This window comes from Nematolebias whitei, chromosome 10 (genome assembly GCF_014905685.2).
Source record: "Nematolebias whitei isolate Nwh7 chromosome 10, NemWhi1, whole genome shotgun sequence".
Classification (NCBI taxonomy): Eukaryota; Metazoa; Chordata; class Actinopteri; order Cyprinodontiformes; family Rivulidae; genus Nematolebias; species Nematolebias whitei.
The window spans coordinates 18,271,744-18,298,336 of record NC_056507.1 but is presented as its reverse complement, the minus strand read 5'-3'; the positions used below and the strand labels follow the sequence as shown (position 1 = coordinate 18,298,336).

Sequence of the window (26,593 nt, the reverse complement as noted above, 5' to 3'; positions counted from 1 at the left end):
TATATATATATATATATATATATGTATATGTATGTATGTATGTGTATATATGTATATATATATATATATGTATGTATATATATGTATGTATATATGTATATATATGTATGTATATATGTATATATATATGTATGTGTATATATGTATGTATATATGTATATATATATGTATGTGTATATATGTATATATATATATATGTATGTATGTATGTATATATATGTATGTATGTGTATATATGTATGTGTATATATATGCATGTATATATATATACATATCAGATCAGTCCAATATAACAATATATCGATTTGTACAGTTTTTCTGAGGCTTTTATATTGTTTATATCTATATCGAATTATATCGTTATCGACCGAAATTAAGAAATATATTGGGATAAAAGTTTTGACCATATCGTCCAGCCCTAGATGTCACAATAACAAATTTTACTGAGTGATTAACTGTCTCAGAAATTATTGCGATTAACGATAATATTGTTTGAAATTTAACAATAATTGTCAAATTTTAGAAGAAATTTTGATTTGTTTGGTTGTAGTACCTTTTTTGACCATCTGATGGCAGTATAGGACTGTTTGAACCAAAGGATGGATAGTTGAGCAGCATGTCTCTTTAAGAAAAATGGGAGGGCCCTTGACGTGACATGGGCTGACATGGCGGGCGCTTGGTGATTTGAGCACTTTAGCATAGCATTTTTCACACAAAGCTTTTAATTAAAAAAATCAGTAAACAAGTTCTCAGCTTCTATTTGCAGAGAAAAACAACTTTTTAGACAAAGGCACGAGTTTCAACCGTGAATTTTTGGAGCTTCGACAAGACGGAGGTTTTTTCCCGAGGTCAGCCTGTTAGCTTAGTTCATAGCTTAGCTTCTCAGCTTAGCTGCTTTTAACGATCCAAAAACACGATTTTGGACGGTTAAAACAGATTTTAAAGAGAAAGGGAGGGGTCTGTGAAGAGCACCAGAGTTGAGACTTTTGTCATCCAGTGTCTTCGGTAGAAAGAGACACAAGGAAACGATAAAGCCGAAAAATGAAAATAAGGTCGATAATTTTAATTTATCACTTGATTAATTGATTAAATGATTAATTGATTTATTGTTTATTGCGACAGGCCTAGTTTAGAGTATATCTTAGATCCTTGTATACGATTTCTTATTACACTTTATATTTTTTGCTATTTTTGGATGTAACTGAGACCTTTGCTACACAATTTCGTTCCACCTAATGTACCACATGTGATACGAATGATAATAAAGAACCTTGAACCTTGATCTTTACCCGTTTTATTATTTTGGGGTCGCAGAGGACGCTGATGTTCATATCCAGCAATAACTGCATGAGAGGCAGGGTACACCCTGGATAAGGTCACAAGTATATCACACGCATACAGAGACAAATGAGACAAACAACCTTTCACACTCTCACTCACACCTTGGGACAATTTAGAGTTAACAATAAGCCCAACATGCCTGTTTTTGGTGTGTGGGAGGAAACCGGAGTACTCTGAGAAAACCCACACATGCACCGAGACAACATGAAAACTCCACACTGAAAGGTCCCCAGCTGGGATTTGATCTGGCAACCTTCTCATTGAGAGGTGATGGCTCTACCAACTATGCCACTGTCTCATCCCCTGTTCAAACTCAAGAAAGCAAATATGCAGGTAATATTTATTTTAAAAATGAATACTGCTTAAAAATTAATACTGCTAAACCCAAAATGGTGCAACTGCCACTTGTTCTCCAAACTGGATAAATGAAATTAAGTACACAAAGCTGTAAGACTTGCTTGACTTGATCTAGATATAAAGGTATGTATGTCACACATATGTTAGAGATGACATGCCAAAGTGCACATACTGGCTAAGAATTCATCCATTCATCCATTTTCTACACTTGATTATTCCCATTCAGGGTTGTGGGGAGCAGGTGCCTATCTTCAGATGTCAACAGACAAAGGGCGGGGTACAATGAGGCCAGGCCATCAGTCCATCATAAGGTCAAAACAGAAACCCAAGAGCTTAGACTAACAACTGTGATGACCATATCTCAATATTTTCTACAAAATGACTATCATGTAACAGTAATTTAGTGGGACTGTTCACTCTTGGGTCCAGCAGGATCCCAGATTACTGCTTCCCGAGAGAACAGCCAAGGTCCATGAATCACACAGTAAATGATTCAAGGTAGAGTTAAGTGACTCTGTAAATAAAGAAACAGTTATCCAACTAGTCTATTTTTAAACAAGTTTGAAAATTCACCTTTTAAAAAACAAGTTGCCCTTGTAACTTAAAAGTATAAATGTCTAAACTCCACTCAAAACCATTCAGGCTAAAGGTTAAAGGTATATCAGGCTAAAAGTATCCGAAAAGAAGGAGGGCTGGTTGTTCAAGACTGGTAGTGCGGAGAGGTCTCTGCCTCCCACTGTGTATTTGACAGAGGAAAGCAAGATAATCCTGCTCAGGCCAAACACTAACCAGAAGGAACGAAAAAAAAAGTTTTTCTGTGTAAAAATTGTAAAGATATGCTGTCTTGGTTTCATTATTGTGATGACAATGGTGATTCCACTTTAGGGATCATTTGAAGAGAACTTTATATAAAAAATAAAAAATAAATAAAAAAAAAGCAAAGCAGATCATTCACATGCAATTGCAAGTTAATTATAACTTTTAATCATCGTCTTTTTTTTTATGTATGTGTATGTTTTTGTACAGTGCCCTGAGACGACCTGTTGTGATTTGGCGCTTTATAAATAAACTGAATTGAATTACATATAAACCAAACTAATCTGTCAATACATTTTCTATTTTTTTTCTGGCTGCATTCTAATTCAATGTGGTTTAGTATATCTGTATTTATATTGACTAGTTTGTAAAATAAAGTAATCAAACCAAGGAAATGAGAGAATATTAAATCTTCACTTTGATTTACAGCATGCACAATGTGGCAGGTGACAAAGGACAGGAGGAACTAGTTTTTCCTTCTACCAGCCACCAGGAAAAGACCTAAAACACATCCTGAGAGAGTGACAATACGTCTCAACCAGTTGTGGGAAAATGGTTGATAATGTTGAGCTGATAACTATAATGTACTATAATGTGTAATTGAATTATCATTGCGAATAACTTCAAGTCCTTGTGCAAAAGTGTGAAATGGCTTTTTGAAAGCTAGTCAGTAAGTATGTCGTCTCACCAGCTGAACGTAGGCCACTTTATAGTCTGGCACCTTAACCCTCTGGTGCAGATGGTTCCTCTTTTTGTTGGACCCTGAAACACACAAAACAAGAATTTTTACAACTGTTGGCAATCAGAAAAATAAAAAACTGATAGCAGCACTGTGACATAGGGATCATTATAAATGAGAAGTATTCTAATATAATTGGACAGCAATTTTGTTCTATTTATTTGTTGAAGAAACTTATCAATAATCAAAGATGCAATGAACTGTCAAATAATTAATTAGCCAAAAGATATAGCACAATACTCTTATCATAATGACTTGACAACAGTTTTAACATTATTTAGCAATTGTGTACATACAACAGAGATTTCTTGTTCATTTTGCAGTTTGCATGTGTACGCATCTTGTTTATGGGCTTAGTTTCATGAATCAAGAGGATTTTTTGTATTGATCATAAGCATTAAAGTATCTTATGCAGGTATCTAAATAGTTTTAATGACAAAAGCTGCTGTCAATAGGAGATGTTAGCATTTTGGAACACCAAAATGCTAAAAATTAAATAAATAAATAAATAATTATGAAAAAAGTATCTAAGCTCATTATTATGCTTTTTTTCTTTCTTTCATTTTTATTCTTTTACTTCATAATTGTGTTTTTCATGATGGCTTAGGGCTGGACGATATGGCCAAAACTTTTATCACGATATATTTCTTAATTTTGGTCGATAACGATAAAATTCGATATCGATATAAACAATATAAAAGCCTCAGAAAAACAAAAAACTATACAAACAAATTAATGTTCACCCGTTATTTGTATTTAGCCTTCAAAAAAATTGAAATCACTGTCAAATAAACATAAAATTCGAATCTTTGTCAATATTAATAGTTTTAACTTTAAACAACAACTTTAAAATTGACAGCATTGAAATTTGTTGTTAATGAAATAACATTTTTGGGTCTCGTTATTGATGAGAAGCTGACAAGGAAATCTCAAGTAAAATACTTAAAAATAAAAATAATCAATTGCATTACTGTATAAAGTAAAAGAGTTTTTGAATGACAAAGCTTTGTATATATTGTATAATGTAATGATTGTTCCATATTTAATCTATTGTAATGAAGTTTGGGGAAAAGCATGTAAAACAATTACAAATCCTATTTTTATTTTTATAAAAAAGAGCTATAAGAATTATTTGTAGTATGAAGTGCTATGGTCACCCAACAAATATATTATTTCATCAATTGAAATTATTAAAATGTTAAGATTTGGTTGAATATAGTATTTTACAAGTCATGTATAAAGCTCATAAAAATATTAGCCCCAAATATTCAATTAAAATTTGTAAAAAATAAATATAACCTTATGGGAATGTAGATGTTTGTAAAACCTCCATTTAGAACTAGTGTGAAGGAGCTGTGTTGTAATTCAGGGAACAGGATTATGGAATTGTCTTGATATCATCATAAAAATTTCTAAAACAATTTATATGTTTAAAAAGATGATAGTTAAAGATGTTAGGAAGGTATAGTACCACGTGAAGGATACCTGAAGTTTTTGGTTTTCAGTTTGGAGATTGTTCAAGTCAAGGTTGTTGTTTGTTTGTAGTTATTTTGTATTTTTTTAATTAGGGGCAGATAATTTTTTTCTTCTTTCTGCAACCTTTTCATTCAATGTTTTTTTTTTCTTTGATGAATTTCTTTTATTTTAAATGAATGAATAAATGATAAAAATAAAAAAAACATGCAGCGCTGGGGGTGTTTCAGGGACACGTTGGCTCAAACTTTTATTGTGCTTCATCTTGTGACTCATCATCTTCTGTCAAGTGGAACAAGTTAGATGTTCCAACCGCTAGTTAGAACGACTCTCCGTCACATTTTGCAGCACACTGACTGAAACCTGCAGTTTATCGGATCTTAGAAAGCCGAACCACTTCCAAACCAGCAAATTAGTCTTTTCTCTCTTATCAGTGATGTCATCTGCTTTCTCTTCGCTTGTGAAAGCTTGTTCAGTCACATTCTGACGATCATGGGCGCTCATTTTGAAGCAAAAACTTAGCGCGTGTTGGAGATTAGCCTAGCTTAGCCTGCTACCACTAACGCCTTCTGGACTTGAGCTCTGCGTAACACCTACGTCACCACGCACTTACATAGTTGTGTCGCACCTTTTTCTGTCCGGGTTGAAACTGAAGTGGCCGCTTCAACCCGAACAGAAAAAGAAATGCGTCAGTGAAACGCTGTAATCCTATCGAAATATCAAAAATGTGCTTAAAACTCATTTCATCATTATTGAATAAAAGTATATCGCGAGATATATCGATATTGAATTATTGTCCAGCTCTATGATGGCTTATTTATTTCATAATGCCACTTTTCATTAGCATGACTTCAGCTGTCAATCAACATCAGTGGGTTGGACATTCACACCCACTGGCTGATCCTTCACATCCATTAGTTTTCCTGAATACCTGCCCACTGGTACAGCTAGCATAGCAGCTAGCAGCAACTTGTTATGTCAACAGTCATGAAGGATGGCAGAGTTGCATGAACGTCATTCAGCTCAGGTAACTTTAGCAGATCAAATTGAGAAGATTAGGTTCTCAGAAGATACAGGTGTCGTGACAATAAGTGATGGACTGCCAAAAATCGATCGGCGCTGCGGGAGGGCGCACAGGACCGCGCACGGGAGGACACGCTGTTTTAGTTCCTTGAATTTAACAAGATTAACACTAGCTGTACCAGTGAGCAGGTATTCAGGAAAACTAATGGATGTGAAGGCTCAGCCAGTGGGCATGCAGGCCCACCCACTGACGTCGATTGACAGCTGAAATTATTCTGCTGAAATCGCCATTGTGAAATAAATAAGCCATCATGAAAAACACAATTATGAAATAAAAGAATAAAAATTAAAAATGTTTTTATTTCATAATATTTTATTTATTTATTTTTGGTCATTTTGGTGTTCCATATAGCATAGCATCAAAATGATTATTAGACTAATCTCAATAAGATGGTGGTGGTCAAGTCAACAGGCCCTCTGAGTAAATGCCATTGCCATGGGAACGGTTTATGACATGAAAAACAAGGGAAACATTCCAGTGTAATGACTCATTTTAGCATGTGGTGTGTGTGTGTGTGTGTGTGTGTGTGTGTGTGTGTGTGTGTGTGTGCGTGTGTGTGTGCGTGCGTAAATGTGTATGGCACATACAGCCAGCAATCACTACCTAGGCAGCACACTGTGCAGGGAAAGCCCTAAGTGGGGTTGTAAAACAGCCCCTCCACACCACCATGGGCAAATGGAGGCCCTTGTGTGGGTGGGAGACGGAGGTAACTTAAGTGTATGTGCCGGTTTGTATTTGCACACTTGTGTATGTGTTCAGGTTGATGCGGAAATCCACGGTCAACTGCTTCAAACAAAGTATCGATACCATGATATGTTAAACAATCATGACACACATACAAGTGTACACCCTGAAAAGATACAAAACTGTGCTTTTCCCTTCATGCTTTCTCTACCTCTTTCCAAATGCATACAGACTCACAGACAGAGCTTTCACAGAACAGTTGCAAACGCAAGCACAATTTCTCCCACTTTGAGATTGCGGTTTGGCAAAACCAGCTATCACGTTACAAATCCCAGACTGGAGAGGTAACTATGGCAACTCCTTCCAAAATACCCCAGCCGCACAAAAAGGGAAGAAAGGGCTGTATTCGCCCCTCAGTCTTCTCATTCAATTGCTGACTCTACACTGCTGATGAAGTGGAACCCCTCACAGACAGGGATACCTTCCCTGACGAACCTTGGGATAACCGGGGACCCCAAGCTGCAGTTTCTTCTCGGTCCCACTCACTCCCCCACTACTCACGGATTTTCCTCAGCTTACCTAACTAAGAGGCATTCTTTCCTCTTCTAGCCTTTAATGACAACTCCAATAAACAGTGTTAATTGGTTCTCTTAACTACAGGGTAGGCGCCTCTCTCCCACCACCTCTCTCCATGACACTTTCTTGGTCTCTCATCCAAAGGTAACGGTTGGTCCTTGAGGCACAGAAGAAAAAAAATGTTTCTCCACCTTCAAGCCTCTCTTTTTGCTCTGCCATGAACTCCAGAGTTTTTTCTCCAGAATTCTAAGGAGCCAAGTTATCCATGCAAAACTGTTTCCTCTTCCATAAAAAGTTAAAGAGGATAAGTAGATCAATGCTATAACAGTAGTCTTGGCTCTATAATCATTACTGACAGAGAGCAGTAGTTTGGAGAACAGGGAGATGAAGGTCCTATTGGAGAACCCTAAAGCTGTGAGGTAGTAAGACATATGCACTTGTGTGAGGGGAGCATGGGATGTCCTGGAACAGCTGGAAGCTGGAGTGCTGCAGCAGCAGATTGTCAAATAAGCAGCTGTTTGTGTTCAGAGAAAACAAGAGCCAGGCATGCTAACCACTACCACAGCTAGCTGCTGGAAAACACTCTTACTGGTGGATTTTAACAGAGGACAATATACACCATAAACTGAAATTGCTAATCCATGCTAATCACCGCCAACAGTCTTTAAAGCCATAACCATTACAATTTGTGCTTCTCAAAGCAGATGGCTGCTTGTCCTGAGCCTGGTTCTGCTAAAAGTTTCTTCTTCATGAGGGAGGTTTTCCTTTCCACTGTCGCCTTCATGCTTGCTCAAGATAAGAGTTCTGTGATGGAGTTAAATTCAAACCAGTCTGCTCCTCAGATAGTGTTAACTTGTTATTTTTATATGAATGTTCATGTTAACTTATTTGTATATATGAATGTTTCTGTTCAGTGCCCTGAGACGACTTCTGTTGTGACTTGGCGCTTTATAAATAAACTGAATTGAACTTGTGCTTCTGTAAACTACACATATCATAAGCTAACTGTAACTAACAAAACTTGATAAAACTTCAAGATTAATTAATTAAAAGTTAAAATAGTATTTAAAAAATGTATTATAAAATTAACAAACAGGTGACGCAAAGTCTGGCAAAAGCAGTTTTTTGGACCTTGATCAACCACTTTAAGTTTTCTAAATGATCTAAGTGCTTGTATAAAGCAGCATAAAACTCACCAAACTGTATCCTGGTGCGGACCGCTCCAACAGGAATGTTGTAGATTTTCTCCAAGTAATTCTTTAAGTCATATTTGGTCATTCTGTCCAGAACAAAAGAGAAAAAGACACATGAGAAAAAGTTATGTCACAAAAAACGTTTCAGGTTTGTGTACCATAAAATTTTTTTGATGCGTGTTTGTTCATGACCACAGTGGAAGCTGGGAAGGCATTTGACACAGGTCAACATTTGCAAGGTCATTTTTTTGAATCACTGTTCATCATATATCACATTCACCTAATTGACATTTATATAGAAATAATGTAGCCCACTTCCCAACTGCATTACCATAATCTTGATAGTTATATTACCTACTGTAAAGGGACAGCGCAATCCTCAAAAACCTATATTCAGCTCTTATTGTATGGACCATAGAGAGAGGAGAAATGTGAGTGTCAGTGTTCATCCAATTAACTGGCTACAAGTATTGATCGTGCCCATTGAAATCCTACACAGGAAGTAGACTTGGCACCAAGTGATCTGGCGGGCCAGCCCAGCTCAAGGTAGCCCAATGGGTAGCATTTGGAAGAGATTCCTCTACCCAGAGGAAGAAAGGCTTTTAACTGCAAATCAATCAAGCCAATTGAATTAGCCTGGCGGAAAGCACTTCTCAAATGCGTCAGACAAAGTGCTTAATAGCGACGCTGTGGTCTGACATGAGTGCCTCGGATGTGGTGTCATATCGCCTCATATATTTCTTTGACAAAGAAGGATTGTGTAATTTTCACAATTTTTAAAAGTGAATGGCAAAATACCTTGTGTAGTCTTAATAATAAAAGGTGAAGCAAATTTGGAAAATCTCATATGTGAAGACAAAGACTTTGTACCCAAGAGTGATGTAACACTTGTTTCCTTGCAGTAAATACAATTGCTCATTCCTTTATATAGGTGCATCTAAAAAAATTAGAATATTGTGAAAAAGTTCAATTATTTTCTGGTCAATCATTTCAGAAAGTGAAACAGATATTACATAGATTCATTAAACATAGTGAAATATTTCAAGCCTTTATTTCTTGTAATTTTGATGACTATCATACACATAATGAAAAAAACAAAATTCCATGTCTCGGACAATTGGAATATTCCACAGCCAGCTTTTGGTACCTTTGGCAGTGTGGGCAGGAGCCAATTCCTGCTGAAAAATGAGATCAGCATCTCCATAAAACTCATCAGCAGAAGGAAGCATGAAGTCTCTAAAATGTCCTGGTAGATGCTGTGATGACTGTGGACTTCAGAAAACACAGTGGACCAACACCAGCAGAGGACATGGTACCCCAAACCATCACTGACTGTGGAAACTTCACTCTGGATTTCAAGCAACGTGGACTCTGGTCTTCTCTGCTGTTCCTTCAGACTCTGGGACCTTAATTTTCAAATGACGTGAAAACGTACTTTCATCTAAAAAGAGGACATTGGACCACTGAACAACAGTCCAGTTCTTTTTCTCAGTCCGATAAGACGCTTTTGACGTTGTTTCTGGTTCAGGAGTGGTTTGACTTGAGAAATGCAACATTTGTACCCATGTCTAGGAGTTAATTAGCTGATTTGGGTGTGACACCAGGAGTTTACAATATTGAACCTCTTCACAATATTCTAATTTTCTGAGACACTGGATTTTGGCGTTTCCTTATTTGTAATGTATCAAAATTAAAGAAATTGAAGGCTTGAAATATTTCACTCTATGTCTAATGAATCTATATACCAGTAGTATGTCTCACTTTCTGAAATGAATGACAAAAAGTCAAACTTTTTCCACAACATTCCAATTTTTTATGTGCACCTGCATTAGGCTAAACATTGGCCAAGTTCACAGTAATGTAGAATGAGAAGGATTGTTTGAGTGTACTGAGAAAAGTAGGCTTACTTTACTCTTCCAATGTCTGAAGTAACATGGCTTAATGTAACAATTCGAGAATATGGCAGGGTTTTCGTTCACTTATTTTTTTATAATGTTAAACAACTTTCTCAATAAAAAGGGAGGAAAAAAATTAAACTAGTTTGTTCTCAAAATAAAAAGTGGTCAAATAGTGGTTAATTTTATACAACAGAGTACAGAAATTTTGTATCACCAGTGACCCTCGCGACCCGAAAAGGAAGAAGCGGGTAAATATAATGAATGAATGGATGAATGAATGGATGAATGGATGTCAAAAGTAATTTCTAATTTCCATTTAGGTTTCTTACCAGGGATTCCCATATTCAATATAGTGAAGGTAGAAGCTGAGAAGTTTACAAGAATGTAACAACCTTTTACCTTTTAAGGGAAACATTTTTAAAGCTGTAATAGTTGACTAGTTACGTTTAGTTTCTGTCTGGTATAAAGTTTAGTGTCAACTAGTAACCGTGGAGCATCTAACAACAGAAATGTTTATATTTAATGAGATAAGCAAATCTGAACGCGCACAACAGCAAAACTCGAAGTTGTAGACATGACACACAAATTTAACAAGCTATGCATACAAACAACAAACCTTAAGTTTGCAAAATTGAGGTGATTGCTTAAACACATAACATTTAGCAAAATTATGGTTACAAGCAGACACAACATACACGTCTACAAAAGTACACTAAAGGAAAGGTATGGTGTAAAAATAGTTAGATGAATATAATAAAATGGCTGATTATGAGACATTGACTCAAACCTTTTTTATGCCAATAGAAAAATGTGATTCCTGAGATGTGGCACACAGACGCACCTTTCTGCTCCATTTGCATTCACCTCTCCCAATAACCACTGTCTCAGAGTGTATGTGCCAGAGAGAAGTGAAGCAGAGCAGAGTGACCAGGGATACTTGAGATCATGAAAGCAGGAGAGAGTAATTGCCTAGAGAGACGGGTTTTCCTAGAAAGCAGGAGCAAGGAACTGGAAGACAGGATAGTGGCTGGGGACTGTGTGGTCTTATGAGAATCATTAGGAGGAGAAACACTGATCGTGATTAATGAGAAGAACGTTTTAAAAATACGTACTGCTTTTAACACTTCAGTTATTTAGCCACCACAAACCAACAGATGGTATAAACGAAGCCCAGACAGTTACGTCTGTTACTAAGCCTATACTTAATGAACTGTTGGGAAAAAAGTAATAATAACAAAACACCATCACCAACACAATTACCCACTGTTAATGCTTTTAATAAAACCTTTTCAACGAATATAAAAGTTGAAATACTTATTATTTGTAGGGATGGAACAAACAGAGGAGACATGGTATACATCCATTTAGATTTCTCGGAAGTGAATTAAGTGTTCAGTTGTGAGTCAAACCTGGTTGTTAAATTTTGATGATTTCCAGACTAGTTCCAACGCAGATCCTTCCTTTCCTTGTAAATGTATATAGTGGGTTATGCTGAATGCATACACACTCCTGAAGCATGACAACTACCCCAAACATTCAGCTATACAGGCAAAGACTTAAAATTATCCTCAGTGAGAAGAAAAAAAAAGGAGTTCTGCAACAAATCAAAAAGCCCACAAAGAGCCCTGATCTTCACTTTATTTCATGATATGTTTGGACGAACTGTGCGCAAGTATATCTTCGGGCTTTTTTTTTAGGACAAAAAGTGGTCAACTAATACTGATTAGGTTTGTTTTTCATGTCTGCAACATAATTTGGAAAAAGTTCTTCACTTAAAGTCTATTCGATCACTAGGACACAAAAAAATCTTCATAAATAATGTCCACTACCAATATTTCTCTTGCATATACAAACATGGAGGTACCTTATATTAGGGTGTGTTTTACTCTCTGAACTGACTCAGTCCAAATTTCCCATCTTAGCTATAAACTAGAACCCAGTACGAGAAAAAGCCTTGGGTTGAAAGCTAAGGAGAAAATGTCCAGTTGAGATTGTACATAAACAAGGTTAAACTTAGACAAAGGGTGTGGTGTCCCCAAAAATGACGCTGGCAACATTTGATCATCCTCTCAGTATAAACATCCATTTGACTCCACAAGCTAACCTTTCACACTTCTGCGTCTCGAGAAGAAAGAGAACCTGTCTACAACAACTGCTAAAGCTAATTGTATCGTTCCTCAGCAACTGGTATATATTTATAAGCAAACACATTTGCTGCAAAGATTCCTTGGCCAACACGATGAAAGGACTTCTAACAAAAATTTCGAAGGGCATCAGATGACACAAACTAAAGATTAGTTTCAATTTTGGCCTGTTGTTGCCAAGCAAGTTATTTTCATTCAAGCTTTATTTAAACAGATAAGTCACATTGAGCCTCAAAGACTCATTTACAAGTGAGACCTGTTTGGACAGACAATACAAATTGGTGAAAATAATGCATATGGTTTTGGGGACAAAAAAAAAAAATCCTAACACACTTTTAATCTCTGTTTGAAGGTCAACAGTGTGATAATGAAAAAAAACCTCACACATTAGCACATAATGACGCCAACATTATGCGGGGGGGGGGGGGGGGGACGAAAGGGCGGTGAGCAGCCAGAGACAACACATAGAGGCACAAAACGAAGTTTAAACTGGGGACAGTGGCTTTATTGTCAGAAAACATTTTTTAAGTTTTATTGTTATGCCCTCTTCAAACATGGACTAGACCTGAAGACGTAAATGGATTAAAAGAACCTTACGTCTTTGCTTAAAGTGAAATCCCTCATTAGCAATTAATTTGGATGCTCATGGATGTGTCCAATTCTTAAATTTGGCTTACCCATACTGAAGTTGGAAGAATAAAAATATCTAGGGATGCACAATATTGGATTTTTGGCCGATATCTGATATGCCGATATGTTAAAACTTATTTGGCCGATAACAGATACTGATATTTTTATATGCTTTCCTTTGTCAGAACATAGCCCTCTTATTTAGGCTTATTTGCTACAAAAATTGTGCAACAGCTGTAAGAGCTGGTGACATATATTCAGTAACAGCCATGTGATACGCATAGCACTTTAACTTATATTAAATGAAAAGTGTTAAATGTTATTTATTAGCATAAGTCACCTGCAATGATGTCTCAGATGTGGAGGCTTGTTCAGGGTTTCTAGCTGCAGTGTGAGATCCTTTGCACTATTGTGCATGAAGAATAGCCTTTTAAGTTCAAAATGTTGGTCTATCCATTGTGTCGTAAGACTAATCACACTAACGGGGCTAACACGACGTCCAAATGTCTGTGGTAAAACTCATTTAAGTGCTATCGGCTATTAGCTTCTCAATGACGTCGGAAATGACAGCTTGTAACTCGGGTAAGGTTACATCGGAAAAATATATCCAACTGGGGAAGATGTAGCGAGGCTCAACGTAGTCCAAAAATCTTCGGAATCTGGCATCCTCATCAACAAAAAAAAAAACCTCCCACACCGCCAACATTTTGAATTTTCCTCTTTGCTGTGAGATCAAGTAGGCGCGTGTGACGTCATCACGTTGTGCTGCTGCTGCAGGCATCCATGTCACTGGGTTGTCATACAAAAACGGCGTCTTTTATATCAGTGAGTTATTTTGATGGAATGGCTGAGGTCCGATATTGAACTTTAACGCTAATATCGTCCGATACCGTGCCAATAATATTGTGCATCCCTAAAAATATTGTTTACAGCATTTTAAGGCAAACCATTTACACGTGTGCTCCAAAAGCACACCCAAAAGTATGTAAAAGCGCACAGTAATAAAAAAAATTATAAAGAGCATAGGCAAAGAACAAGAACGCAGGTAGAAGTAGATCCAAATGTTCAACAATATTGAATTATTTTAACAATGATGCCACTTGTCTAATAAATGGGCTGGTGTTCCAAAAGTACTGTCAAGTTAACATGTTTTACATAGAACACATCGTTCATTCAATAAGATTTACTCACAAACAATACACAACATATTTAGACAGATGCTTGGAAAAATATGTATAGGCGTGGAAAATCATAGATTATTAGGGTAATTTTGTTGATGTCGTCGTTCTTGACTTAAATGAACAACAAAAAATGGGCAGCAAAGTGAAAGGATGGAACTTAATAAAAATAAAGATCTTGGATTTTATGTCATATTCTTTATGATACCATAAGACATGTTCAAAGTTTTATTGACTAAAAAATAAGAGCCACTAGTTTAAGGGAACCTCTAGCGTTGGGTAATAAAAAAAAAACTTTTAAACCACAGTTCCTTGATATAGATGCAAAAAGCATCCTCATAACTTTCTAGTTGCCCACACAAAAACCAATCCAGCTTGCCAAAACCTGTGACGGTGTGTTCTTCCATAGCACATTATCACATTTTGAAATCAAAGTGGGCATGGCATGTAACAAGCAGTGTGTCTGACATTTCCCTCAGTTTTAAAAATAATTACATCATATTAACTTCAGATCCATTTGCTTGATGTCCAAATACATACAAAGTTTGAAATAGAAGCTAAACTGGAGAACATACATATGAAAAGTTTTTCTTGTTTATTCTTTTAACTCCAGTAGCCAGCTGGTCACACATACCATAAGTCATCACTGCATCATACACACACGCACACGCACACGCACACACACACACACATCATTTCAGCTCTGTGGCTACCTCCCTTTTCAGGTCAGAGGTATATGGGGGAGGATATCCAACCATCTTCGGTCATTTCACACCTGACACTAAAGAGGGAAGAAGGTGTCCCAGACCCAAATTTAATGTTGTGTGAGAGTCTAAAATTAAAAGTGTGTGTTTAGTATGAAAGGTTAAAGGCTGCAATCATTTGTGTCATTTTACTGGTACTAGTAGGTCTGGACAAGAAAAAAATACATTTTGAAAAACTAAACAAATGGTTAAACAGGTGGCTGGTGGGCAGCTTAGTAAAATTGACACTGCTCATTTGGTGTTTACTTTCATATTTGGGAGGGAATATTGGTCATCGTAGTGATTCACAAATTAAGAATGATGTGTACCCTCTGATAAATAATCGTGTGAATTCCACGCAGGTCACTGTAAATTGTAGATCAGTGTAACACCTACGTGACAACTACAGCATGACTTCTACTTCTGCAAAAAAAATTATGACTAACCGTGTACCCTACACTGTAACACAATATGTACCTACCTAGAAATGTGACTGCATATTGCTCTGATGCACAACTTCATCAGCATGACAAGCAGTTACAAATTATTTTGACCTGTTTTTGCGTTATGTATATATAGCCATCTGTGAAACACTATGTAATGAGCATGAACCTCTAGCATTTAATGAACTATGATTCCTCATGTGGTAACATTTTCTCATTTGAATAGCTCAACCATGTATCAATTCAATCCGTTTCATAGTTTTAAGCACCCCGTATCCTTAGATGTCGTCTCTCTCTCTTAAGAAGTAATTTGACTAAAAGTAACGGCAGCTCAACATTTATTAGCTGTGTTCTGTGTCCTACAACGAATACCCTCTGCTGACATAGAGATACACAAAGGGCTCAAAACAGCAACACTGAAACTCTGCTACCAATAGATGTTAATGTAAAACACTACACATGAAACATATTAAAATTGGTTTAGGTTTTTTTGTTGTAGGGTTGTGTCAAGATTTATGAGTAGAAAGTATTTTACTTCCAGCACAAACAGCTAGAACAAGCTCAGTCTCGAGACTTTTGTGAGAAGTCATGCAGAAGTAAATGGTAAATGGACTGTACTTATATAACGCCTTTCTATCTTATTAAGATACTCAAAGCGCTTTACACTACAATCTGTGCCCTCATTTACCCATTAATACAGCACTCTACTAGAGCTCTACAAAGCTAATTGAACAAATCATTCTAAAGAGACTATCACATTCATACACCAATGGGACACACATCGGAGGCAATGAGGGGTTCAGTGTCTTGCCCAGGGACACTTCGGCATGTGACTGCTGTGGGGTTCGAACCCCCAACTCTTGCAATGGAGGACGACTGCTCTAACCACTCATCCACAGCCGCCCACACTAGTAACACTAACTACAATTGAAAGCAGGGCACATTTAAGAAATTATGTGATTTTATAGTTAGTTTTGCATAGAACAGTCATTTATCTCCAAAGAATAAAGCTAGGTGGTCTTTGCCTTTATAGCTTTAAAATGTTTAAAGTACTCATTGCTATGTCATAAAGGCCGGTAAAAAGTAATAAACTATGGAAAAAATCCATACAATGTTCTTCTCAAAGTCAATGTCTTTAAATAAATAAAAATAATAAGCTAAATTTAGCAATGTCTGCCTACTGTCATGTGCATTTGTTTACCTACACACGCAGCCAAAATTACTGAAAGCAGGGCGATGTTAAATGAACGTTGGGATCAAGCGGACCAACGAGTTTGATGTAATGGTACATATTTCCCCAGATTTGTTACATGTGCAAATTGAGTGTGTACCTGCATTTCAGAATTGCATATCAGTACAGTGAACCCTCACCTATCATGGGGGGTACATTCCAGAGACATCCGCGATAGGTGAAAATCTGTGAAGTAGCTGCGTTACATTTATTATTTATATACATTTTAAGGCTTTATAAACCCTTCCTACATTCTAACAAACCATTCCCATTCTCCTATTAACTATTTCCTGTAAGGAATTTTGTGGAGGACCCAAAATTTCAACCAGACAGTTCAATAAGCTTTATGTTGAAAAGGCTGGTACATGTAAGCACAAATGCACTGGAAAGTTTTTGCAAAGCGAAATCCAGGGCGCAAAAAATTTGGTCAGGATGAGGGGATCAGTCAGGAGCGTATATCGCTAGACACTTAGTTGTGCCAGACAAAGAACAGGGGAGCGCTTAAATCCTACAGCCACCAGGTGAGAATTATGCTGATCACAGCGGAGCAGGTGGGCGTGGTGAACAGAGAGGCATGAATCATGACATCCCCACTCTCTTATAAACACTTTATATGCTCCTAAACACTTTGGCGATGGAGATGAAAATGATGACGATGAGATGAGTGTACGGTACAGCACAGCATGTACAGTACACACAATATAAAAAAAACTGTATATAAAAAAACCACGATATTGTGAAGCCGCAATATGTGAACTGCGATATAGCGAAGGATGACTGTATACCCAGTAAACTACTGGGACAAATGCTTTTAAACTGAAACATTTGACATAGTTCAGGAAACCCCGTTTCATGTCTGCAATTACTAGAGTAATAATATACAGTACTGTTGCACTGGAAATTAAATGTCCAAACTGCAAGTTACAACTGAAACCAGAAGTTTACATGCAATATTTAAAAAAAGACATGCATTTTTTACACTGTTTGACGTGAAATCAGAATAAACTTTTCCCGTTTTAGGTCAATTAGGATTACCCCCAAAAAATTTTTTTTTTATTACTTTCTTCAAAGTCAAAAGTTCAAATACACTTCATTGGTATTTGGTAACATTGCCCTTAAACTGTATGATGACTTTGGTCAAACATTTTGGATATCCTTCCACAAGCTCCTCACAATAGCTGGCAGGAATTTTGTCCCAATCCTCTTGACAGAACTGGTGGAACTGAGCCATGTTTGTAGGCTGCTTTGCTCACAGATCAGGGCTTTGTGATGGCCACTCCTAAACATTGACTTTATCCCTGAGCCACTTTGTAACCAGTTTGACAGTATGCTTTGGGTCTTTGCCCATTTGGAAGACCCATTTGCATCCAAGCTTTAACTTCCTGGCTAATGTCTTGAGTAGGCCTGTTGCGATAAACAATAAATCAATTAATTGCATGATGAATGAAAATAATTGACCTCATTTTTATCGGCTTTATCATTTCTTTGTGTCTCTCTTTTTCTTGTTTGAAAAATACTATGCTAAAAAGATCAAATCACCGAGCATCCGCCATGTCACCATGTCAGCCCATGTCATGTCAAGGGCCTTCCCTCCCATTTTTCTTAAAGAGACGCTGCTCAACTATCCATCCTTTGGTTCAAAACAGTCTTACACTTCCAACAGGTGGTCAAAAAAGATACTACACAACAAATCAACATTTCTTCTAAAATTTGACAAGTAATTCTTGTTAAATTTCAAACAATATTATCATTTACAGCAATAATATTTGAGACAATTAATCGCCCAGCAAAATTTGTTATTGTGACAGGCCTAGTCTTGAGACGTTGCTTCAGTATTTCCACAAAATGTTAATGTTCTTTCGCAGAATTTTTTTTGGTAATCCTAACTGACCTAAAACGGGAAAAGTTAATTCTGATTTCACATCAGATAGTGTGAAAGAAATGCATGTGTCTTTTTAAATAGTGTATGTCAACTGGTTTCAACTGTAGATCCAGTCCAGGACAGAACATCACTGAGAAACTAGTGCCTTCAACTACATGTTGCAACACAGATGTTCAGTGAAGAACATTAGACTGATGTTTTTAAAAAGAAAAGTGACACGGTATACAAAAATACCTATTGTATTTAACACTCAAAATGTTTGAAAAAATTCAAATAAAAAAATTAAAACAATTAAAGTAGTTTAAATTGTCAGAAATTTGACCTTGAATAATTCTTGCTCAAAGTAGTTGTGAGTTCAACAACCCATGAATATTTTCCATGATTCTTTAAACTGAAATTGCACCAACTGCTGTCTACTGCAGTTAAAACACTAATTACTCATAAATACTCCACACAATTATCTTTGACAAAAACAAACTACCCTTTAAAATGTGCACAATGACATGGGACAAGGCACAGCTTGGCCTGGGCTTTGTGTCAAAAGTATAAATTAAGATTAAGGAAGACTCGGACAAAGAATAAACATCTAAACCCCAAAATAAAACTTTTTTCCTAAGAATGCCTCTCTACTTCTAGCTGAACTTTACTTTATACAAGGATGATTCAGAGACCATCAAGACTCTTGTGGCTACCATGAATCCCTCTAAGAAAGACTGTCTGTTTTAGCAACTTGACTTGGCGAACCACTAGACGGCTTTTTATGTGGCTTCTTGTTTGATACAACTTTAGTTAAATCCACTGTGAGGCTTTTTATAGAGCCTTTTTTTGGTTAGTGCAGAAAGATTAGGAATTACCAGAGAAAGGCATGGAGAAGGATACAGTAACACATAGAGGTAATGCAGAGCTACAGGCAACAGGAACTTACTGCATTCAGGAAGAATCTCATTCCTTCAAGCTCGCATTCCCATGAAAACCATTTATAAGGAAGGTGACTGCCAAACTCTGTTCAAGTTGACATGCTAAGCTGTTGACAGAAATTACTTGCTCTCTTATCTAATGCTAAAAACGTAAGCAATGGTACATTGAAAATACCATCAGAGTCCACACAAAGCTCAAAAATATGCATCAGGGAAGACAAACTGTACACTTTGTTGTAATTAATTGACAATAATTGACAAAAGCTGAATTGTCTCAATAACACATAATGCAATTTGATCTAATTTCTTGCAGGCTTCACATGTGGCCTTTGTAAATATGCTATACATACAGTGAGGAAAATAGCAATTTGATGCACTGCCAATTTTGCAAGTTTTCCACCTACAAATAGAGAGGTCTGTATTTTTTTATCGTAACTACTCCAACTGTAAGAGACTGAATCTAAGACAAAAATCCAAAAATATCACATTAATTATTTTTTTAAACAATTCATTTGCATTTTATTGCGTGAAATAAGTATTTGATACAATAGAAAAACGGAACTTAATATTTGGTACAGAAACCTTGGTTTGCAGTTACACAGGTAAGACGTTTCCTGTAGTTCTTGACCAAGTTTGGACACACTGCAGCAGTGATTTTTGCCCACTCCTCCATACAGATCTTCTCCAGATCTTTCATGTTTCGGGGTTGTCGCTAGGCAACATTGAGTTTCAGCTCACTCCAAAGATTTTTCATTGGGTTCAGGTCTGGAGGCTAGGCCACTCCAAGACCTTGAAATGCGTTTTATGGAACCACTCATTAGTTGCCCTGGCTGTGTGTTTTGAGTCACTGTCATGCTGGAAGCCCCAACCATAACCCATCTTCAATGCACTTACTGAGTGAAGGAGGTTGTTGGCCAAAATCTCAAGATGCATGACCACATCAATCCTGTCTTCAATATGGTGCAATCATTCTGTCCCCTTTGCAGAAAAGCAGACCCAAAGAATGAAGTTTCCACTCCCATGCTTCATGATTGGGATGGTGTTCTTGGGGCTATACTCATCCTTCTTTCTCCTCAAAATATGGCGAGTGGAGTTGATACCAAAAACATCTATTTTGGTCTCATCTGACCGCAACACCTTATTCCATGCCTTCTCTGGATCATCCAGATGGTCATTGGTGGAATTTAAACAGACCTGGACATGTGCTGTCATAAGCAGGGGGATCTTGCGTGCCCTGCAGGATCTTAAACCATGATGGCGCAATGTGTTACTAATGGTCCTCTTTGAGACTGTGGTCCCAGCTCTCTTCAGGTCATTGACCAGGTCCTCCCAGGCTGATTCTTGACCTTTCTCAGAATCATCCTGACCCCATGAGGCACGATCTTGCATGGAGCCCCAGACTGAGAAAGATACACAGTCATTTTGTGTTTCATCTAGTTTCTAACAATTGCACCAACAGTGGTTGCCTTCTCATAAAGCTGCTTGCCTATTGTCCTGTAGCCCATCCCAGCCTTGTGCTGGTCTACAATTTTGTCCCTGGTGTCCTTAGACAGCTCTTTGGTCTTGGCCATGGTGGCGAGATTGGAGTGTTGATTGACTGTGTGTGTTGACAGGTGTCTTTTATACAGGTAGCGAGTTCAAATAGGTGCAATTAATACAGATAATGAGTGCAGAATGGGAGGGATTCTTAAAGAAAAACTAACAGGTCTGTGAGTAATAAAATTCTTGCTGGTTGGTAGGTGATCAAATACTTATTTCATGCAATAAAATGCAAATGAATTATTTAAAAATCATACAATGTGATTTTCTGCATTTTTTCTTCTTAGATTCTCTCTGAGTTGAAATTAGGGCTGAAACGATTCCTCGAATCATTCAAGGACCTCGATTACAAAAAATCCTCGAGGCCAATTTATCTGCCTCGAAGCTTTGTTAAACTATTCAGAGCACTGTGGTCTAGACGGAAGGTTTTTGTGTTACACAACGCTAGCGCTTCCGCTAGCACTTCCGCTAACGCGTATGTGCTAAGTTTGTAACTAAGGAGGGAACGGAGACTGCCTAGAAGAAGAGCCCCAAAAACTGTCCAAAGTTTGGGAACATGTTAGGCTAAACAGAAAAAGCAAAACAGCTCAATGCTTCCACTGCAAAGCAGAATTGAAGTAACCACAACAGCACGTCAATGTTGCAGCGTCTGAAGAGAAAACACCAGCTGTAGCATCAAACTCATCCGCAGCTGTAACAGGTATCATGATCTCTCTTTACAAAATACGTTCACCTAAATGTGTGATAATCTGTCCTGTTATAAATGTAAAATGAGGCATATTTTTGCTAACGTTACATCTACTGACTAATCATAGTGGTTACCTGGCAGGGTCTGAACGTTGTGTGAGGAAAAAAAAAACTGTGCAGGACTTGATGCAAGTTTGTTAACGATACAAGCAGCAACAGACTGACACATTTATTTATTGCTGTACTTCCATCCTGACTTACTGGTAAATTAGATATTTAGGGTGAATATTTCAAGTGTAAATGTATTTACACTTGAGTTAGTAGTTTTTTTTTTCTTCTTGCTACTGCTGCTTATGACTTAAAACTGGGATTAATCATCATTTATTACTATTGTCATATTTGTTTATAGCTAAGCAATCAAGACTAAATAATAATAATACAGTCTGCAGAACTCAATGTACAAACTCAAACTTTACATTATCTTATCTATCTTACTCAGCTTCTAACATAAAGATTCATTTCAGTTTTCCAATCCATGAAAATTATTTACAGCATTTAAATTTTTATGTAATGGTTAAAAATAATTCAGTGACAGAGGGTTTTAATTAAAGCATCTTCAAACCTCACACATAACATACTGCTGACATACTAATGTTACTTTGATTGCAGCAGGTCATCAGAAAGTGTAGATTACTTAACAATATTACATAATTTTATAATATCCAATGAAGTACACTTGAAAATGTATTAAGGCATAACAAACAAACAAATAATTATTTTATTTTTCTTCTTTTCAGTAAATGGCAGAGTCATGTTGGACAGCTTCGTACAAAGGGCTCCAGGATGTTGGTTGTGCAGCAGCTGAGTTCACAAACAGCATTTTAAATATGATCATCACAGACAAGCAGCCGCTGTCCGTGGTGGAAGATGAAGGATCCAGAAGATCATCTCCACCTTCAATCCAAATGATGTCCTTCCTTCCAGATCCTACTTTGTAAATTCCATTCAGTTTTCCAATCCATAAAAATTACTTAAGCAATGAAATATTTTTAAAAAGAGGAATTAAATGGGTTGTTTATTTAATGTTCTTTTTCATGTATTTGTATTACTCATAAAATGAGTACGGTAGTTACTGCAGAACCGGACAATTTTTGTTTTCGATTACCCAATTAATCGCCAGAATAATCTATAATTTACCCGATTACTAAAATATTTGTTTACAACAGCCCCAGTTGAAATGTACCTACAATAAAAAATAGACCTCTCCATTCTTTGTAGGTGGGAAAACTTACAAAATCGGCAGTGTATCAAATACTTGTTTTCCCCACTGTATACAATATAAATATCTGAAGTCCAGTCCATACACATACATCAAATAAGTACACATAACTTTAAAGTACATCATGTCTGAAAAGTTTATGGTCCATACGAAGAGAGCTGTGTTCTACGCAGATGAAAGGCAAAAAAAAAAAAGCCGTTCCTCATTGTTAGCCTAGCTTTTGTGAAGGAGTTGACACCCCCACACACACACTCAGCCCACACACTCCCCCATTTACACTGACTATATGCACAAAAGTTGTTCAACATTAAATATCAAGATAATAATAGTGGGCATTGTTTGGAAGGAGGCACTGAGGAACCTGAAACTTACGGAGAAAAAAAGAGACAGTTGAGAGTAAAAGAGCAGCGTGTGAAGGATTACATTTATTGTTTGGGGTTTGGTTTGATAAGAAAACAGAAATATATCAAATACCAGGTCATAAAGAGTCACTTAACTTTATACAGGAATACAGGTCAGTAAAACTAAATCAACTCACAAAATGGAGATTTTAATCATTTTAAATATTATTTAAAGTTCATGAGCCCCAAAATTCAAAATTGACCTGGTTTTCATCCTGTGCTTTACTAAGTAGAGCAGGTGAACTGAAACAATGAGTGATTGCAATGACGCGCTTTTGTGTTAGTCAGCACTGGCCTCTAGCCATGCCAGGTGAAGCACAAGAGGAGTATGTGGGTGGAAACCTAGAAATTTGATGATGTTCTAAACCAGTGAGGAAATGCAGAGCACAAAAGATTTGAGAACAATCATAAAGACAAACAACTACTTCCCTCCAGCATCTAGAAACAGAATTACGAGAGAACACTGCCCAGGTGTTTCAAGCAACAAGCGTCAAAAGAGGACTGCTTTCGGTGAGGCGTTTAAGAAAAGCACAAAAACTGCAGCTCTCAGGGTGGGACAAAGGAAAAACAAAGGAAAAACTTGCAGATCCTTGAAAATGACTATGGCCATAAAAAAGGACGAAAATCCAATCAAAGTATCAGAGAACAGGCAAACTCCTGAAGATATTTAGCTGCAAGGTGTCAAGATAGAATAACTTGTGTTATTGCCCTGACAATGGCATCATTAGCACTTGTCATTAACAGCTGTTCGGTTCAAGAGTTTACCCACGCTCACACCCCTACCCACGAGAATTTCAACAACACCTATCACTGCCAAATTGACTCAGACCTTTCAAAAAGCTAGGACTGGGTTAGATATTTAGTTTGAGTCATTGTCTGTGTGTGTGTGTGTCTTCTTACTACATTGTTTATATGAATAGAGAAAAATAACAATGTTTTAAGCACACAATGAGGCCCCAGCAGAGTATCAATCAGCCATGCACCTCTTGAAAGCATCAAAGACTGCACAGAAAAATAACCTTACACACCCTTTTAAAAACACTCACGCACCCTGCACTTACCCACTTTTGTGCATATATACTCAGACACACACCATTCTCACTGACTCACCCATACTGACAAAAGCATGCGCGCGCATACACACGCACACACACACGCAATTACATAAGCACCCTAGGAGTTTGGCAAAGAAGATGCAAAAATCAGAGTGGGAGGCCAAGCACCTGGATGAACAGATTATGGTCTAAACCCCACCAGAGACACATAGATGATCTGCTGCAAACTTTAATTTTTCTCCTTAGTGTGGGTTCTGGGCCTCTCTTCGCCTGAGGAGCACTGCAAACCTCAGTAACCTTGGCTCAGACAGTCTCAAAAATCAGCTCATCACTGCTGGGGTTGACAGAAAGTCATCCTGGAGGGTTTTATGACAGAATATGTATTTTCCAAAGGCATCAAACTGACATCATATGCATACATCATAATATTATATAATCATCATCATTAGACATTCATCAAATGAGCAATAAAATGCTAATAAAAAATGAAGTTGCGTGTTGTGATGTGTTTAAGAATGATAATATTTTACTTTTACTTTCTTGTGAATGCTTGAATTGGCCCCTTGAGGTGACGGATTTTTGAAGTCTTGCAGTTTGCAACTTTATCGGAACTCAACTCTGGCAGAGCTGAGCAAAAACACTTCTCCTACATACGCATCATCTCCTACATTAACTCCCATGACAGCCTTTCATATGTCATCATTACCACTACTCCAACTGAACTCATAAGTACATACAGTCTACATTGTGGTCTGAGGTCTGATGTCTTTACTTAAGATTGTCACGCCACCTGGTGGCCATTACGCCCAACACCACACTCTTTCAAAGAAATTGCTTCAGCAAGAACTGTACAGTTCGGAGACAATATTCAGAAATTAATGCAAAATAAAAAAGTTAAACATATCTTTAAACATTAATTTGCACAAAATTGTAACAAAATAAACAACCTGAAACAAATTTCTTATTGTAACTTTTGTTAATGGAAAATTGGGGATTCAAGTACTTATAACAACATGCTGAAGTACCGGTATAATAGCACTGATCAAGGATGATGTCAAAAGAATTGTGGGGAATCGTCAAAGTCCTGGATGTCTGGCAAACAAGGCAGTAGACCTAAAGCATATAGATACCTCCAATGCATTTGTCCATGTTAACTTAAATGAAGACAATGTTCCCTGGGCCAAAATCGACTTGGAATATGTTGAAGGATACAGCTCAAGTGTTGGCTACAATGCAGGGGACCAGTAGTGTCAGCAACTGGGCCAAATTGATAAAGAGGTACATGCGGCGTTCCTGGTGTTTCCGTGCTGATTTGTGCAGATTTGCTTTGGGGACAGACAAAGAGCACGGATAGAATATTTTGTGTAGGATGTATGCCATTGATTCCCCATGTTTTGCATAGGTTTTCTGCGGCAAGACGAAGAATGATTTTGCCAGCCGCTTCTTTCATTTTGCGTTGTTCCTTCTCCAACGTTAGTCATTAGCTGTTACCAATTGGTTCATTTACTCTATTCTTCATAAGTGAAAACATTCCAAGCGGGAGCTGAATTAAGTGCATAGATAAATTAGCGCGGGCGGGTTGAAAAAGACGTTCAGAGCTTCTGTTAGTTTTTGACATGAAAGGAATAAGCGGGTAAAACACAATAGCTGGATGGACATACATGTTCAGGGACTGCAGTCACTGGTATGGGATCAGGGTACTCCTCTGTCGGTCCGTTCCCTCCAACCAAGTGTTTTGAACAGATGCATAAATGATTCTTGTTTACATTTATCCGGTCGAAACCAACTCGGCCACAGAGTCAAATCCAACTATCATATTTCTCTCTTTGAGTAATCGGCAAGAACCATAAACCTTGCATACAAGGCATGTCAGCACGGCTGTCTCTAATGCAAGTCCGGTAGCAACAACGCTTCTTAGATACCATTTTTCTGCTGTTTCTTTATCTGCGCAAACCATAACTACAGCACTGTACTGTATTATAGTTGAAGTTCTGTTTGCCAGACATTTGGGTACTTTCTTGACTTGACACCATATAATGCGTAGGGAACTATTTTTAGTAATCCTGACCAGCGCTATTGGACCAGACACTGTATCCCATGTTGTTCTACCGCCCAGTCTGGTTATAAGTGACAGTAAGACAAAGAACATAGGGATTTTAATTGATTATTAAAGTGTTATATGTTTAAAAGAAAACACTATAAAACCCTCTAAGAAACCTAGATTTTAAAAGGTATATATATATATATATATATATATGTGTGTGTGTGTGTGTGTGTGTGTGTGTGTGTGTGTGTGTGTGTGT

General features: G+C 37.3%; 1 protein-coding gene across 1 annotated transcript in view; it reads right to left on the bottom strand.

Moving 5' to 3' along the window:
- The window catches only part of mrpl23 (mitochondrial ribosomal protein L23), a 62,790-nt gene that overhangs the window by 34,334 nt on the left and 1,863 nt on the right, over nt 1-26,593 (bottom strand). The window contains exons 3-4 of the mRNA XM_037682734.1: nt 8,267-8,349; nt 3,203-3,276 (exon numbers count right to left, since the gene is read on the bottom strand). Of these exons, the coding sequence (XP_037538662.1) occupies nt 3,203-3,276; nt 8,267-8,349 (157 nt within the window). The remainder of the gene's footprint in view (nt 1-3,202; nt 3,277-8,266; nt 8,350-26,593) is intronic.